This window comes from Martes martes (genome assembly GCF_963455335.1).
Source record: "Martes martes genome assembly, chromosome: 13".
Lineage (NCBI taxonomy): Eukaryota > Metazoa > Chordata > Mammalia > Carnivora > Mustelidae > Martes > Martes martes.
The window spans coordinates 16660034-16677154 of NC_137901.1; the positions used below are offsets into that span (position 1 = coordinate 16660034).

At 47.5% G+C, this 17121-nt stretch overlaps 1 protein-coding gene across 1 annotated transcript in view; it reads right to left on the reverse strand.

Moving 5' to 3' along the window:
• Nucleotides 1–1106: 1106 nt before the first annotated feature.
• The window catches only part of LOC308354238 (O-acyltransferase like protein-like), a gene marked incomplete at its 5' end in the record, with an annotated part of 48291 nt that continues 32276 nt past the window's right edge, over nucleotides 1107–17121 (reverse strand). The window contains 5 exons of the mRNA XM_080821602.1: nucleotides 1107–1486; nucleotides 1762–1904; nucleotides 7211–7397; nucleotides 10187–10319; nucleotides 11838–11951. Of these exons, the coding sequence (XP_080677728.1) occupies nucleotides 1361–1486; nucleotides 1762–1904; nucleotides 7211–7397; nucleotides 10187–10319; nucleotides 11838–11951 (703 nt within the window). The 3' untranslated portion in view covers nucleotides 1107–1360. The remainder of the gene's footprint in view (nucleotides 1487–1761; nucleotides 1905–7210; nucleotides 7398–10186; nucleotides 10320–11837; nucleotides 11952–17121) is intronic.

Sequence of the window (17121 nt, forward strand, 5' to 3'; positions counted from 1 at the left end):
CAGCCCTCCCCACCCCCAGTGGTCCTCCTAACAGATCCTCTTGGAGAGAAATAGTGCACACAGAGATGGGGAGCGTTCCGTGCTAATTAGCTCCTTGTAGCCCATGATGGTTAATAAATCCTTTGATACTTAAGTACACAACGAGAGGGTTGTTAAACATGACGTTAAGCCTATGTGAGTAGGGACAGTTAGCGTGAAATCACACGCCCGGGGAGGAACACAAGTCTGATAATCTGGACACCCTAGCCTTATAAAGCTCTCCGTTTCTAGGCCTTGCTGCTGGAAACCGAGGGGTTGGGATGGAAACCATTCACCAGGGTCTCGTCCTTCTCTGTTAGGAGTTTTGTTGAGAGACTGTGTTTCTTTCCTAGAGCTACTGTAACAAAGCACCTCACACTAGCTGATTTACCACGACAGATGTGTACCCCCTCACGGTTCTGGAAAGCTGAGGTCCTAACTCAAGTTCTCGGCAGGGCTGTTTTCTCTCCGAGGGCTCTGGGGAAGAGGTCTTCCTTGCCTCCTCTAGCTTCTGCGTCTGCTTGGTGTTTCTTGGCTTGTGGGGGCCACCTTATTTCTGTATGTTTTCACCTCTTCTTCCATTTGTGCAAATCTGTCTCTATGTCCAGATTTCCCCTTTTTTATTAGGATGCTAGTCACCTTGGATTAGGGCTGCCTCCCCCCATGAACTCCCTTTAACTTGATCACCCCTGTAAAACCCTAACCCCTAAACAGGTCACATTCTAAGATGCTAGAAGATTCGTACTTTGTATCTTTTTCAGTGGACACATTCAACCCTTAACAGGCACCACACTGTAAAATAGATAATGTTTGGAAGGCCTGTCACCATGCACTCATGAATTGGGCACTCCAGTGGGTCATACAGTCCTGAGGCTCCAGGATAAAGTTACAAGTCTACAAAGGTGTCGTGAAAACACAAAGACAATTATGACATGAAAAACTACATGCTGTGATTTTACCAAGAAAAGGGAACATTATAACCCAAATGACATTAAATTCGTGAGGTTTGCTATTTTCCTGTGATCACTAGTAGAGAAAATACAATGGAGGACAAGACCCCAAAAATCCAAGGTTTTTTTTTTTTTTTTCTGAGAAGATACATTAGAGGGTGATTATTATGCTAGTAAATAGGCTGTCACAGAACTCTTTTATATAGCAAACACTCAAACTCTTTCATGAATTAAGCACAGAGAAGTTGTATATCTTAAACATTCACAAAATCAGATTCACACTCCTTGCCAGGGGGACAAACATTTGTTGGATAAACGAGACCACGCCTGCTTTTGCTCATCACCAGCAGGGCAAACCCATCCATTCTTCCCGGTTTTACCAGAATGTTCGTTCACGGCCCTGCAGGTGTTGATCCCAGCAGGTGCCGCTTCAGTTCCTGACACGGTTTTTCTACGCACAGCGTCAGGGCCAACCCAGCGATGAAGGTCAGCAAACAGTGTCCGGAGAAAAGATAGAACTGGAGAGAAAAAGGGGCAGAGGGATACAATCTTACTACCAGACTCCTGGCTGTACGAAATGGATCTGTAATAGACTGCCCTCAGCATTAAAACTAGAATAAATGCAATCAAAGAAAGATAGTCTTCTGAAGCCCTCCCTCCAGTAAAACAAAGGACATCAGGCTCCTGTCAACAATGCAACGTGCTTCTCCCCAAACCAGTGGGTGGCTCTGGGGCTCCAGCAGTGAAGGGACCAGAGAGTCACACCCCAAGCCACGAGCAGGGATTCACTCACCATGTTGGTGTCGGTGTAGTGAATCAGCGTTTCCTGAAGCCCGTTGTAGAGCACGATGAGGATAGGGTGCACCAAGTAGCAGGCGTAACTGATGCTGGCCAGCAGAGTCCAGAGCTGGCAAGAGAGCAGCCGGTTCACCGGACCTGGAGGGACCCAACAGCGCGGTTCACAGGCCTGGGGAGCGTCTCTCCCGCTCAGCAGGGCCATCCCCACTCCCTTGGGACCCCACTCCTGGGGGTGTGAATGTCCTCGAAGAAAGTCTTTATTCTTCTCATTTTTTAAAAAAGATTTTATTTATTTATTTATTTGACAGAGAGAGAGATCACAAGTAGGCAGAGAGGCAGGCAGAGAGAGAGGAGGAAGCAGGCTCCCCGCTGAGCAGAGAGCCCGATGCGATGCGCGGGGCTCGATCCCAGGACCCTGAGATCAGGACCCTGAGATCAGGACCTGAGCCAAATGCAGAGGCTTAACCCTCTAAGCCACCAAGGCGCCCCTATTCTTCTCATTTTTTAAGGGAATGTGCCCCAAACGAAAACAAAACAAAAAACAAAAAGCACTTCCCTTTGCAGGAGTATGAGAAAAATGAGAAATGCTAATATAGTTTACAATCGCCTGGAGCACAAAACATGCACGTGTAAAACGAGGTGCAAAGTCCTTCCCCCAGCTTTGGTTCTGGCTCCAGGTGCGGCACAGGAGCCGCTGGGCCTTGGGACGATGCAGTGGCATCGCCAGGCCCCGGACTTGTCATCTGTCATGGACGGGCTTGCATTTGGTCAGCTTCTAGTCCCTTTCAGGACAAATATTCCGTAACCTGCTCTAACTCTGGAACTGTGCTGTCACACATGATAGCCGCAACCCACTTTGGGTTATTTAATTTAATTTAATTAAAATTAAGTGCAAGGATACATCCCTCTTGCACAGAACTTCCTGTTCTCTGCAGGGGGTTGAAGAGTGTTCTCCCAGAGCTATGTCCATCTGGAACCTTGCTCTATTTGCAACGAGGGTCTTTGCAGATGGAACAAAGGTAAGGAACTCAAGATGAGATTATCCTGGATTACAGTGGGCCTCAAATCCAGAAATGAGTGTCCTTATAAGAGACAGAAAAGGAGACACAAACACACAGAGGAGAGGAACTGGGTGAAAGCCATGTGAAGACAGAGGCAGAGACTGGAGTGACGCACACACGGACCAGGGACCTTGGGGTTTGCTGGCAGCCACAGGGGAAGGAGGAATCAGGAGAGAGCAAGGAACAGATCCCCACAGGGCTTCTGGAAGGACTTTGCTAACACCTTGATTAGGGGTCTCTAGTGTCCAGAACTATGAGAGAATCCATTTCTGTTGTCTTAAGCCAAGAAGAAAGAAGGAAAGAAAGAAAGGAAGAAGGAAAGGAAAGAAGGAGAGAGAAGATAAAAGAGAAGAGGAGAAAAGAAAAGAAAAGAAAAACTTCTTTCTTTTCCACAAGCCTCATCTTGAGTGCTCAGTAATGAATCAAGTGGTTTCAGTTGCTCATGACAAAATCTTTGGAGCCATCCCAGACTCTGTTCTTTCTCCCATATTCCACAGAGCACAGCCATTCTATCTCTAAAACTATCTATCTCAATCGGACCCTTTCTCCGCATCTCCTCTATGAAGCCCCTCATCGAATCCACCACGGGCCCCTCCTCCATGGACCTCTACAGTGGGTTCCTAACACATCTGTTGGTCTCTCTGCTCTCCTTGCTGCCCGACAGTCCCCACGCAACATCTAGAGTAATCTTTTAAATCACAGGTCAGATGATGTGACATGACATTTAAAATAAAATCCAGATTCTCCCCCATGGCCATGAAGATCCTTGCAAGACCTGGCTTCCCCCCTTCCTCTGTGTCCTCATTCCCATCTCTCTCCCACCTTGATCCTGATTGCTATCTGCCTGGCCTTCTAGCTGTTCTCCTGCCCACTGAGCTCGTTCCCGTCTTGAGACCTCCGCCACACCATTCCCTCTGCCCACGATGCCTGCAAATGCACCCCGACTCCAGTCACGCTCCGAGTCCTGCTTTATTCTTAATCACTATACACATCTGCACTGGAATTATATTATAAATATATTATATTATAAATGTATTTACTTACTATGGCTCCGGATTTGTTTCCGATGGCTGCTATAACAAATTGCAAAAACACGGTGGCTTGAAACAACCAAAATGGATTCTCTTGTCATTCTGGAGACTAGAAGCCCAAAACCAGTATCACTGGCTGAAATCATGGTTGTTGACACGGTCACTCTCCCTCTGGAGGCTCTAGGGGAGAACCCACTCCTTGTCTCCTCCAGCTTTCCGTGGCTTCTGGCTTTCCTTGCCTTGTGGCCACTCCCGTCAACATCAGCATTTTCAACGTTCTGCTCTATCTTCATATCCCCATCTCCTCTGTGTGTCTGTCAAATCTCCCTCTGCTCTCCTCTTTTAAGGATACATGTGACTGCATTTAGGGCCCACCTGGATAAGCCAGCATGATCACCCCATCTTCCAATCTCATGTTTGCCGCCGTATCTACAAGGTCCCAATAAGACCTCAAATCTTGGGGACCATTATCCGGCTTACTAGAGTCTCCTGGTCTCTCTACTTCCCCTACCCTCTGTGATCTCCTACAAGAGAGAGATTTTTTTTTCTTGTCGGTTGCTTATAGCCCCTGCATCTCAGTGCTTGACATAAATCAAGCATTTGGTAAGTATCTTATGAGATTGAGTGAATAAATAGAAGCGGACTCACAGACCAGATTCATTTGCCCCCAGGTGAGTGCCAGGGGATAAGATCAACCAAGATATTACTGGGGAATTAACAATATAGTTGTAGAAAAATTAAGTCAGCAAAGAGCACAGGTAAACCCAACACAAAAGTACATTCCTAAAGCAAAAAATATCCTGTTCATGTCACAAGCTCTAGTCAACTATTAATCACATTAAATTAATGCTGTTAATTCAAATTTTATTGGTTTTATATTTTTATGGTTACCCTATTTTTTTTAAGATTTTATTTTTAAGTAATCTCCACACCCAACCTGGGGCTTGAACGCACAACCCCAAGATCAAGAGTCACACACCCTACCGACTGAACCAGCCAGGTGCCCCGTTTTTATAGTTACTTTATAAGTTTGTTTTGGCTTTATAAATTTGTGTGCTATAAACATAAAAATTTGTGTCTAGCTTTATATTTGTTCATGTTAAGGTAAAATTAGAATTAAAATTTAATTTAAGCCAATACAGGGGTTTTAAAGACTACTTATTCCTTTGGAATGGGTCCATATATTATTTTCTTTTTAAAGATTTTATTTATTTATTTGACAGACAGAGATCACAAGTAGGCAGAGAGGCAGGCAGAGAGAGAGAGGAGGAAGCAGGCTCCCTGCTGAGCAGAGAGCCCGAAGTGGGGCTCAATCCCAGGACCCTGAGATCATGACCAAAGCTGAAAGCAGAGGTTTAACCCACTGAGCCATCCAGGTGCCCCTGGGTCCATATATTATTAAAGTTTGAGGATCATTGCTGGAGGAGAGAGGGCAGCCCTGAAAGGTTTTAACCAGAGGAATGAATGTCAGAAGATGACTCTGGCAACTCAACAGAACATGGCTTTGCACGGAACCAGACCCTGTGGTCTACACTGGCTCTGACTGAGATGGCGACAGATGATTTGAGCCATCAGGATCCCCTCACACCCCGAGAGTCTCAGCGAAACGCTTCTTCAAATGTTCCTTTATAGACATATTTTTCTAAAGGTCACCAGGTGGATACATATTTTCTAGAATTGTATCTTGCCTATCACCTCCTACCTTCACCTACTAACCAATCCTGAGGTCTTAAAATAGTGTCGGAGGTGCAAAGCTAGAACGTCAGTCACACCAAGATAGTTGTGATCAGCTAATGACAACACACTTTGAAAAGATAATATCGCCCAAGAACGACCAAAGGGCTTGTCTGTCACCTGGATGAAGGGAGATATCACCCATACTCAGCCTAATAACCATCCACCGTGATGATAATGCCACAAATTAGATTAATCTTCTAACTTGACCTGAATCACTCCCCCTAGCAGGTTAAGTCTTCATTTAGCATGACTTCTCACATTAGACAGGAATGCTGTGATGTTTGCCCCCTTCTCATGGGCCAGGGGGGACTAACTGCCTGTGTTCTGAGGCTCTGGCGACAGCTTAGGGTCATTGTCACTGGATGGGAACAGTGTTAGGTGTGGTCATGTGATTCATACAGCTGCCCAGAAATGCAAATACATCAGTCAGAGAGAATGCAGCCTATTTCTTTGTTAATGTCATTTCTCCATATAAGGAAAAGCTTTTACTATTAAGTATTAAGGGACAAATCCCTCATCGTTATATGCTCACCAAATTCAAAAACAAATTTACCAATCAAACATCTAAGAGGGGTGTGTTGCACAGAAATGAAGGTCATGGGCTTTGGGCAATGGCTTTGCACTTGATCTGGGTTTCATTTTCTAGCTCAGCCACTACTGAGCTGTGTGACCTTCACGAGTTCCTTCATCGCCAGGCGCCGTCTCTCTCACACAGAAACAGCTCCTGATAGTTCTGCCCACAGCGGTACGGCCAGGGTCACCTGGGATCGTGTGGGTGAGGTTCTCCGTGGGGCCCGGCATAAGCCTGGGCTCAATCCGCAGCTCTTGGAATCAATTGATCATTTTTCTCCTTAAACCATGATTTCCAAACACTTCTGCTGAGGCTAACTGGGTTGGGTTCACAGGCCCACCTGGAACCCCCTCCTGAGTGTTTCACTAGGTTAGAAAGAGGTCATGGCTCCCCCTGGCTCTGCTTCCATCGCTTTAGGACTTCTGAGCAGTGTGCGGCCAGAACCTTGTCTGGATGATTCTTGCTAAGTGTTCTCCTGCCATTTTCTGACACCTCAAGCATCCACTTCCTACCTCGTGCCAAGCAGAAAAGAAAGGGGGGAAGCGTCAGGTGACTTGAAAACACATTTCTAATCTGGAGAAAATCCCTGCCTTTCCATTGAAGCCCATTCTGCTTGACTTCTCCAGGCATAAAAAGCCGGGCCCAGGAGAGACAGTTTACCTGCTTCATCGAAGGGCTGAAGGGGATTTTGGGAACTACTCAGTCTATACCCGAAGGCCCAGAGTGAGTGTGACCAGAACTTTTGTCTCTGGCACCGGTATTTTTGTTCTCACTACGTGACTCTGTCTTTCTCTTCCAGCTTCTAAACTAGCTTCATTGGAAAGGCTGCAGATTTTCCTTTCGGAACCTGCATTTGTACATAAACCAGGGTAAAAATCCAAAACAGAATATGCAAGCATTTCTCCCCCCAGGATATAAACAAATTGTCCATACCAACCACTCCAGCAAATAAAAAAGCCCTCCTGTGTACGCCGTGTTTTCGCGTGTGTCGCCTTTAAAGGGACACGGCGTGAGCCCCTAAGAACAGCCCCCGCGGCATCATACCTCCGTAGCCTTCCTGACACGCCAGCATGACCCAGCCCACGGCCGCCGCCCACAGGGTCCGGTGCAGGGCCTGGTACAGAGCAACGGCGGACGAAGAGGTGGCCGGGCTGTCATCCACCACGTACGCCAGAGCGACCACTATGAACAGGGTGGACAGGGAGCAAATCCACCCCAGCACGGCCTGGGTCTACGGGGGAAGGAGAGACGTGGGTCAAGCCCGTTCTGGACATGGCGTATTTACTTCCTCTTCCACGAATTCAGTTTTTCCTCTCATTAGTGTCATTTTAGGTGTCTATTTGTAAACCTCAATCAGTGCCCAACTAAAATCTAGTCTAAAATAGAAGGTTCGGACTAGCGGTTCTAAGGGGCCCCGGTTGGGGCGGGGTAGGGGAGGGTGGGGCACGTGACCATGAAGAGTTAGCACAAGGGAGATTGTTGTGGTGACAACAGAGTCGTGTACCTTGTTTGTGGTCGTGGTTACACAACTCTCCATGTGCTAAAGTTGTACAAAACTATATACACGCAAATGAGTGAGCATAAAACTGGTGGCTCCAAGACCTATGCATTATCCAGTGTCCAATGTCCATTTCTTGGTTGCCTGTTACCAGTGAAAAAACCTAGGTCAAGGGTACACAAGACTTTCTGTACTATTTTTTTTTTTTTTTTTTTTACTTTCTGTACTATTTTTGCAACTTGCTGTGAATCTCAAGTAACTATTAAATGAAAGAAGGGAAAAAAGAAAAGGTAATGTTCTAACCCACTCCTGACCTCCCATTCTGTTCCTTAACCTAAAAAGGCTCCTGGATTGGTTCTGTGCCCACCAACAAGGCAAGGCTTCCAGCACGTGGTCTGTGCCTGGGCTGCAACCTCATCATCGGGGCCATGAAATGGCAGCAGGAGTGGAGGAATGGAGAACTTTCCAGCTCAGAGAAGAGCCCCATGGATCAAATTCTATTGCCAGGCCCAGTTCAAGATCTTAGATCTTATGTTACCTCACTTGACCTTTTTGGACTCACACCTGTTTTCCAAGAATCTCTCTTGCTTCTTTGTTCCAGTTCCCAAGTTGCTACGATGACCTCTCCATTGAACCAAACTAGCATCTTCTCAGTCCACAGTCTAGTCTTTAAAGAGAAGCTCTCCCCCCCGACCTTGGCCTCTGATTCCTGCACTAGGCTCTGGCTACATGGGAGGAAAGGCGTTTCCTTGGGGGGTCAGGGAGCTCTCCACAAGCCCCGTCTTTTGGGCTAGGATGATGCCCTTCACTCTTTCACTGGTAATGCACCCTGCCTCATCTCATTCCTAGCACAGGATATAGGGCCCTGGCTGCCTCCAGCTTGGACTCTGTGTTCTTATTTTCTGGCTTCTAGAGTTTTGAACCTGGTGTACACATCCCTTCTACCTTGTTTCTCCAGATCAGCTTGACCTGTGTTCTCACTCCACACGCCTTGGTCCGGACTCAATGCCCGGAGTGTTTGCAAATGCTCTGTGTCATCTTGGGTTTCCCCTCAGCTCCCTGGACACCCTGGAACCTGGATGACACCGAAGCATCTCTTTAATGGCACTCTGTTGTAATCTACAAGAGTTGTGCATTTTCAGGGGAAACTCCAAACTACAGGAAAAGTCACATAGTCCTTGTTACAACAATTCTCTCTAGTGAAGCCCTATCTCCTGTTCCTTCTGTGAGCAACACAAGATTTTCCAAGGACAAGGGCCTCTTCTCTGGAGCATCTAGGTGAGGTACCCACAAGACCTAGGCAAACAAAGGTAGGGCTTAACAGAGGAGATATGGGGCTATCACTGTACCCTAATAGTTCAAAGGAATTCTTGGCCCTTCATCCACTGAAAAGCACATTATCCTTCATTCATTTGTTTATTAAGTGATTTTTAATCATTTGTTAATTAATTTTAATTAATTAATTTTAATTAAATGTTTACTAAGTGCTTTCAGTGATTTCAGAACCAGACATTGGGGATTCAGAAGTAAGTAAGACATGGTCTACCTTCAAGGTCTTGTGGGTCAATGAAAAGCCATATGAAGAGCTTTTGCACCGTTCAAGGGCAACACCAAAGTAGTGTTTTAAATAGATTGCCCCAAGGGTGGATTTGAGATGGACAAGACAAGAAGTCCAGGCAAGAGACGAGAAGAACTTCAGCGAGGTTAGCTGGACAGGAGAAACAATAGGGGAGCTTGGTGGAGGACTGCCTGGGAGGAGGGTTCAATGAGGAGGACACATCAAAGATGAACACAGGCTTCTGGCTTGAGTAATGAGGTTGGATGGCGAGCCAGAAAGATTAACCACAAAGGAGCCAGGGAAGCAATTTTACCTGGAAGACAAAGTAACAGCTTCATTCCCCTTAGACACCTTGTGTCCCGATGCCCAGATGGAGCCATTGAATTTACCAAGAATCCTGTCTATAGAAACCAAGAAGCTTGTGCTATTAAATGTAACCATGCCCTTCCAGAAGAGGACCTTGCCCGTGCAAACTCAATGGGTGGGTTTTTCCCATATCAGTGAGTTCTCTGGGTCTGTACCAAGCCTCCAATCGGTAGAACACCACCTCAGTGAGAAAAGCAGAGAATCAGGCTCCGGCAAAAACATAAGGTCATTCTTATTCTCTAGCACCAGGAAACACTGTTAACACACCACAACCCAATGAAGTACTGAGCAGTCAGACTCCTGGCCGTGGCTTTTTTTTTTTTTTTTTTAAGATTTTATTTATTTATTTGACAGAGATCACAAGTAGGCAGAGAGGTAGGCAGAGAAAGAGGAGGAAGCAGGCTCCCCGCCAAGCGGAGAGCCCGATGCGGGGCTCGATCCCAAGACCCTGGGATCACGACCTGAGCCAAAGGCAGAGGCTTAACCCACTGAGCCACCCAGGCACCCCCTGGCCATGCCTTTTGACGAGCCTGGCCAAATGGGCCACTCCAGTCCCAAGAAGACCCAGCCCTTACAGTGAGGTATGGGGCAAGCTTACCTTGGTTTTAAGAATGTTTGCCTGGTGGTTTTGGTGCATGAAAATGCTCAGAAAGAGGCCCACGAGGAATGGCCCGTATCTGCAGTAGGGCTTAGTGTAATATTCAGAGAAATATAACACAGTCACATTTTCACTGAAAAACACAAGAATGGAAAGCAAAAGGGTCTGTTTGATCTGGAGCTGAAAAGAGGAATCTCTCAGATGTCCACTGGTGCAACTGGCAAATCCAGCGGAAAATGTGGGGAACATTTGTTCGTTTCCTCAGTAATGGTCCACAAACAGTAACCTTGTCTTAGATCACAGCTGGCTTGCTAAAATTCCAAATTCCCTTCAGCAACCCCACCCCCCGCCGGATCCCAAGGAACTATGACAACCGTGTTCCTTTTAAGAAGTTGTTTCTGGTAGCTGGGTACATCAGGATAGCTCTAAAAATCTGGTTCTCAGGAGTCAACCTCTTCGTGGAAGCTCTTACAGAATTTGATTGCTTGGGCCACATCCCTGGAGACTGGGATTCAGGTGGTCTCAGATGGTCGTTTCTGGAAGCACTGGTGGATTTAAAAGCTCCCCAGGTGAGTCTCACGTGCTTCCAGAATTGAGAACCCCAGGGCTAGACAGGAATGAGCCTCTTCCTCCGTCACCTGGCATTGCCCACAGAAGACATGACATGACGGGAAGGGCATGGTGTTCCCCTGGGCAAAAAACCTGGGTGTCTTCATTCATTCATTCATTCATTCATTCACTCTCCTAACAAATACATAACGAGCCCTGTGCCAGATGTGGCTCAGGACTATTTTACATCAAGAAATGATGTTTGCCCTGACACCTTTAGGAAAACCCTGCCAGGACCTGGATTCTAAAGGAAAAGCGTTCTAGTGTGAGAGAACCGCAAGTGCAAAGGCCTGAAGAGGGAGCAGGCTGGGTGTGCAGACGTAGGAAGACCAGTGTGCCTGGTCCAGAGTCCACACTCTATCTGGGGAGTGATAGAGGAGGTCAGACAAGGATTTTACTTCGAGAGCACTGGGCAGCCATGGGAGGAAGTTAAGCAGGTGACTGACAGGATCTGATTTCCATCTGTATCACTCCACCTGCTGCACTGAGAAGAGATGAGTGGGAAATCAGACCACTTCCCCCCCCCCCCATTTAATACACAGGGTGGTTATAAGGAAGAATCGTTATATATTCCTCACTGGGGAGGCAAAATAGCATCGTGGGTAAGATCCTAGGTTCCACTCACACCTGTAAGTTTGCCACTTACAGGCGGTGTGACTTTCGAGGGATAACCCCAACTTCCTTAAATTTCAGTCTCTCCAGCGGATAACTTCCAAGCCCAAGTTCGCCACCGAAGGAGAAACCTAATACGGCCACGTGGGGGCGCTGCTTTCCTCCGAGAGGCATTTCAATGGGCAGCAGTGTGTTTCCGGTGCTTTCAGAGCAGACGCCCCCACCCGGCGCCAGTTGAAAGGTTCAGAAGTTTGGAAACAAAAACGCCATCAGCTTTCCCATCCAGGCTGAACATTTCCCACCCAGTTTTTCCGCAAGCCAATGCACACAGCACAGACTGCCTGGCACTCGCTGAGCAGCCCTTCCTGGGAGGTCCTGGCCCTTCGGAGGGCAGGCTCGTGAGAGCCGCAGGCTGGAAACTGGGGGTTACCTTGCTTCTGACGGAGCGGCGACCGGAAGGGCATAAGCCAGTGTGAGCAGAGCTGTGGCGGTGAAAGATGCCAAGAACAGCATGGCCCCGAGGAGGACAAGGACATGTTTACTTCTGCAAAGAGAGGACATGGATAGAGGCTCCCTTCAGTTGCCGTCACTGCAAAGTCGTGGTTAGGAAAGATTTGAAAGCTTGGCAATCAGAGGCACTTCCTGCTGGGGCTGCCTTTGAGGGAGGCTGATGTGGGGGCAGCCCAGAGTAGACAGTTAGACAACAGTTAGACAACTGACAGGCAGTCCAGTTAGACAACTGGGTTAGCCTTTAAACTTGACCATTTACTGGCTCGGACCTGGAACTTGAATTTCCCCATCTTCACCCTGAAATTTATAATGCAGGTCAACATGAGACCATGCCTGGGAATGTCCCTTGCCACCCACAATGAATGCACTCTATGGACCTAAGAGGTGGTTGGTTTAGGAGAGAAATGACTGTCGGGCACAGGGGGACACAAGGAAGGGAATAGCAGAAGAGGGGAATCCAGGGGTTCTTCTCCTTCCGGATGCAATCCGAGACAAATATCTGGGTGTTGGTAGTTGATATGGGGTTAGGAGTGAGGCATGGGGTGTGAAACAGGGAAGCAGGGAAAGCTAATACAAGGATGTGCTATCAAGGTGGCTAACGCTCCATTCTTCCAGAATGTGCTATGGAGCCTTCTGAAATGCACCTGAAAACTGTCTTGGGAGGTGAAAGAAAGAAGCTTTTTCTAGTGTCTTCTATCCCCCATGGGTCAAGGGTGGGCCCACAAAAGCCAAAGCAGCCACACTTTGGGACTACGCATGTTTAAGGCCAAGAGTAGTCCTGAAGGAGTCCCAGCTGTAGTATATGGGAGGTTCTGGGGCAGGAAATGAGATTTAGGGACACAGGCTCAGAGCAAGGCAAGGCTGGGTCCAAGACAATCTGCAGTGGTACAAAAAAAAAAAATGTCAAACACAGGTGCAAGACTGTCTAGGCACAACCCTACCGGGATGATGCCTCTGACAAGTCCATTCCATTGCTTGAAGTTGCCATGGTCCTTCATGCAGAAGGGATAAGTTACCATTCCTATAGCATGAGTGAGGCAGGGAGCAAATGATTTTCATCCAGGGTGCCAATTCTAGTTTAGTGCTAAAGTTTGCAACGGAAGAGTATTAGTTAGCTCAGTGGTGCTGTGATTGATTAGTAATGTCTGCTGTGAGCAGGGGTTGGGGAGTTATGACAACAATGATGTCTATTTACAATGCCTTTTGCTGGACCATCTAGTTCTGCCCTCCTTGAATTACTGGCATTATAGATGAGTATGTTCTCTAAAGAAAAGAGCCCTACCTTTTATACCTCCCACCATTTAGAAGCTAAATGTAGTTGCATGGCCACATGCTTGGATAGGGCTGGTTTCTAGCTGAGGGATTGAAATCTGCCTTCCACGACAGCCTCTAGGAAAGATGCTGACATTGGAGCTGGAGGTCCTAAGTCACAAGGACACTCAAGCAGGTCCCCAGTAGGTCTGGAGTTGGGAGGTAGTAAGAATTCGTTGTCTTAGGTGGGTAGTAGGCCATCCAATAAAAACCCACATCCACCCAAGTAAGTATTTGTTTAACTCCCTAGGGGACTTGAGCCCAATCTGTGGCACCCCCTCTCAGGAGTCAGAGAGTCTCCCCTGGCTAACCATCCATATAAGTAAAACTAATAAAGCCTCCTGACATAGACTATTATGGGCTGGATTGTGTCCCCCCCAAAAGCCAACTTCCAGCACCTCAGAATGTGGCTCTATTTGGAGACAGGGTCTTTAAATCGATAGTTAAGGTAAAATGAGATCATTGGGATGGGCCTTCATTCAATCTGACCAGTGCCTTTCTAGACCATGTGAAGACACAGGGAGAGGCCTCAGAAGAAACCGACCCTGCTGACACCTTGATCTTTGACTTCTAATTTCCAGAACCATGAGGAAATACATTTCTGTTGTTCAAGCCACTTACATGGTACTTTGTCACAGCAGCCCAAGCAAGCGAATACACATAGGGACCCAAACAGACAGGGAGATAGCGACCATGTCCCGCCTTACCTCCTGTTAGTCCTTTGTCCTCCGGAGCTCTGAGCCACTAATCGGGCCCTTTGACCACAGCACAAATGGCCCAGTGCCAAAGGCTTCCCTCTGCCAACTCAGGTTAGTGGTTATATTTTCTGGCTTTCTGAGGGAAAAACTCCTGGGACAACGGGATTGAGAAAGTCCCAGAGCTTCAAGCACCGACCACCATCCCCATTCCCCCGAGAGGGATGGTCCCTCAGTAGGGTCCAGTCAGGGGCCACGGCCCAAGAGGCGGAAGGAGTAGCAGAATGTCCTCCTTGTAAGCCTGTCAGCCCCCAGCATCCTGGCCAGGATTCCCTACGGGATTTCTCTTGCTTTTACCTTGCGAAACACCTCGACCAGCAACCAGCACATCGTGCTGCAAAGGCCCCCTCTGAGGAAGGCTGTGGAGGCTTGCCCTTCCCCCTCCGCGGGGGCTGCCGGGCCTGCTGAGGCCTCACACCTGACCCACCTCTTCCTGCGGGCACTTGCCAAGTTCTCCAGAGCCCTTCAAGCAGCCACAGTCCAGCACAGAGCCGAGATCTCTGATGGTGCCAGAGAATGGGTGGGCCCAGCTGTGCCCCCTCTCCCCTGAGGGAGCTCTCAGGGTTTGACTGCCTTGTGGGAGGGAGAGTCCACACCAGGGGAGGCCCCGTGGGCCTGAGCAGGTCTCAGCTCCTGCTCGGGGAGCCCCTCCCTTAGCAGCAGCGGGAGAGATCAGTGACCCAGGAGTGCTCGGGGAATCAGCCCACCCTTTCTAAGGGGGCGGGGGTGGGGGTGGGGAGCTTGGTCAGGAGCCCAAAACCACCGTTACCTCCTCTCCACCTTCCCTGCCTGATCCATGGTTAGGGTGAAGGTAGGAGAGCTTATTTTTTTAAATCTCCATTGCCAAAAGAAATAGCAATATGATTATTAGATCTCATTTCCATCTTACTACCTGATTTTATTTCAATCGCATATGCTTTTATCGTTCTGTTATGCTATCAAAAATTGTACTCCCCACCCCCCAACACCCATCTGAGAAAATAAGCCATTCCATTCAGATGCTTTTGTTTTGGGAGACTGGGTGGGGGCGGACACTTGGACCTCTCCGCTCTCCCCACAGCAATCATACAGGGAGAGACACCCCCCAGCGATGGGCGTTTGCTCCTGTCTCCACCCCCCCCCCCCACCTTGGAGGAGAGGAACTAGGAAGGGGTGAAGCAGGAAGTGTGTGGGAAGGGGTGAGGCTGAGCAGCAGAAACGCAGACCTTCAATCTGGGAAGCCTTTGTTAACATCTCCTCCACACCAGGACCTCCTGGAAAGGGTGTTTAGAGAGGAAGCCAAGGAAGGAGACTCATTGCCCAGATAAGGGGACCCTCTGTGGAATAGGGATGGTGCAGAGCTTAGGAAGATGGCTCCCCTGAGTGGGTTTAGGGGAGGAGCAGACGCTCACAGTGGCTCATCCAGCCACCCTCCCCCAGTCCCTGCGAGACTGGGAGGGGACCACTTGGTGACAGCAGCTGGGGACAATGGCGATGACATAGCGTCTCAAATAACAGGTAGCCGAGTGACATGGGGTCACACATTACTTAGAGGCAGGCCCTGGGCTGGTTCCCATGTGTCTGATCTTCCTTTGTCCTCCAACCCTGATGTGAAGCACTACCGTCTCCATTTTATAGAGAAGAAAATGGAAGATGAGAGCCTTGAAACGTACCCTAGGTCCCCTAGGCAGGTAGGTCCCCTAGCTAGTGACTTACCAGTCAGGATTTGAACCCATGTCTTCTGACTCCAACTCACTATCCCAGCAAACTGCCTTTGTGCTTAGTGGAAGCCATGGAACATTTTTTTAATGGTTAGTAAACAAACAAACAAACAAAAACCCCTCTTTACATTTAAAGTTAGAAAGCAGTATGTACTTAAGATGTATGAAAAAGCAGATTTTCCTTTTTTTTTTTTAAGGTGCTTCACTCTTAGATTAAATTAAAATGAGATGTGTGCTCTCTCTCTCTCTCTCTCAAATGAATAAGTAAATCTTTTTTAAAAATGAGGATGCATTTCCCTTACTCAGGAGGCTTGAGTGTTTGCATGTGGCAGGAATGGGCAACATCCTGGGTCAGCCTGTGATTTAAAGGTCTGTCCTGCAGAGAGCGTTAACAGGTAACCAACGGGGCTGGTCAACACTTATTTCAATTACTCAGGGGGACCCCTAGTAATTGAAAGCTTGCAAGTCAGATGTGAAAAATGAATGTTCTCTTACATTCCAAAATAACAAAGTTTGTATTTTGTTATGTATTATTATTAATGTTCCATATTGGCAACAGTGTAATTAGATGGCCAGTGGACTGAATATTGATAGATCTTTAAGGAAAGCAATTTGTCATTATGCTTCAAGAGCCTAGGTGACATTCATGCCCTTTGAACCAGTAATTCCCCTTAAAGATATGTATTCTAAAGAAATTATCAGAGTTGGAGACAAATGATTATCATGAAAGTATCTATCAGAATGTTATTTATAAAAGCATAAAATCAGAAATGATCCAAGTATTTAACAATAGTTGAAGATATGCACACATTAAAATTATGTTTACTTGGAAGTAAAATAATATAGGAAATTGGTCATGTCATAAAACTACTAAAAGAAAGATGCTAACGTGTAGATCGAATCCTTTCATGTATAAAAAGCTGTGCAGAAAAAAGATCGTAAAAGTGAACACGATATTGACAGGGAATTCCCTTCTCCTTGAGTGAGGGATGGGTCAAGGGTGAGGGCTTTCCCCTCTTCATTCTATTATCTTGCAACATTTCTTGAAAATGTATTTTTTAATAAAGATTTTATTTATTTATTTGACAGACAGAGATCACAGGTAGGCAGAAAGGGAGTGGAGAAGCAGGCTCCCCGCTGAGCAGAGAGCCCCATTCGGGCTCCATCCCAGGACCCTGAGATCATGACCTGAGCTGAAGGCAAAGGCTTAACCCACTGAGCCACCCAGGTGCCCCGAAAATGTTTTTTTTTTTAAAGAAATATCTCTTAAAATATGGCATGGAGGGGCGCCTGGGTGGCTCAGTGGGTTAAAGCCTCTGCCTTCAGCTCGGGTCATGGTCTTAGGGTCCTGGGATTGGGCCCCACATGGGGTTCTCTGCTCAGTGGGGAGCCTGCTTCCCCCTCTCTCTCTGCCTGCCTCTCTGCCTACTTGTGATCT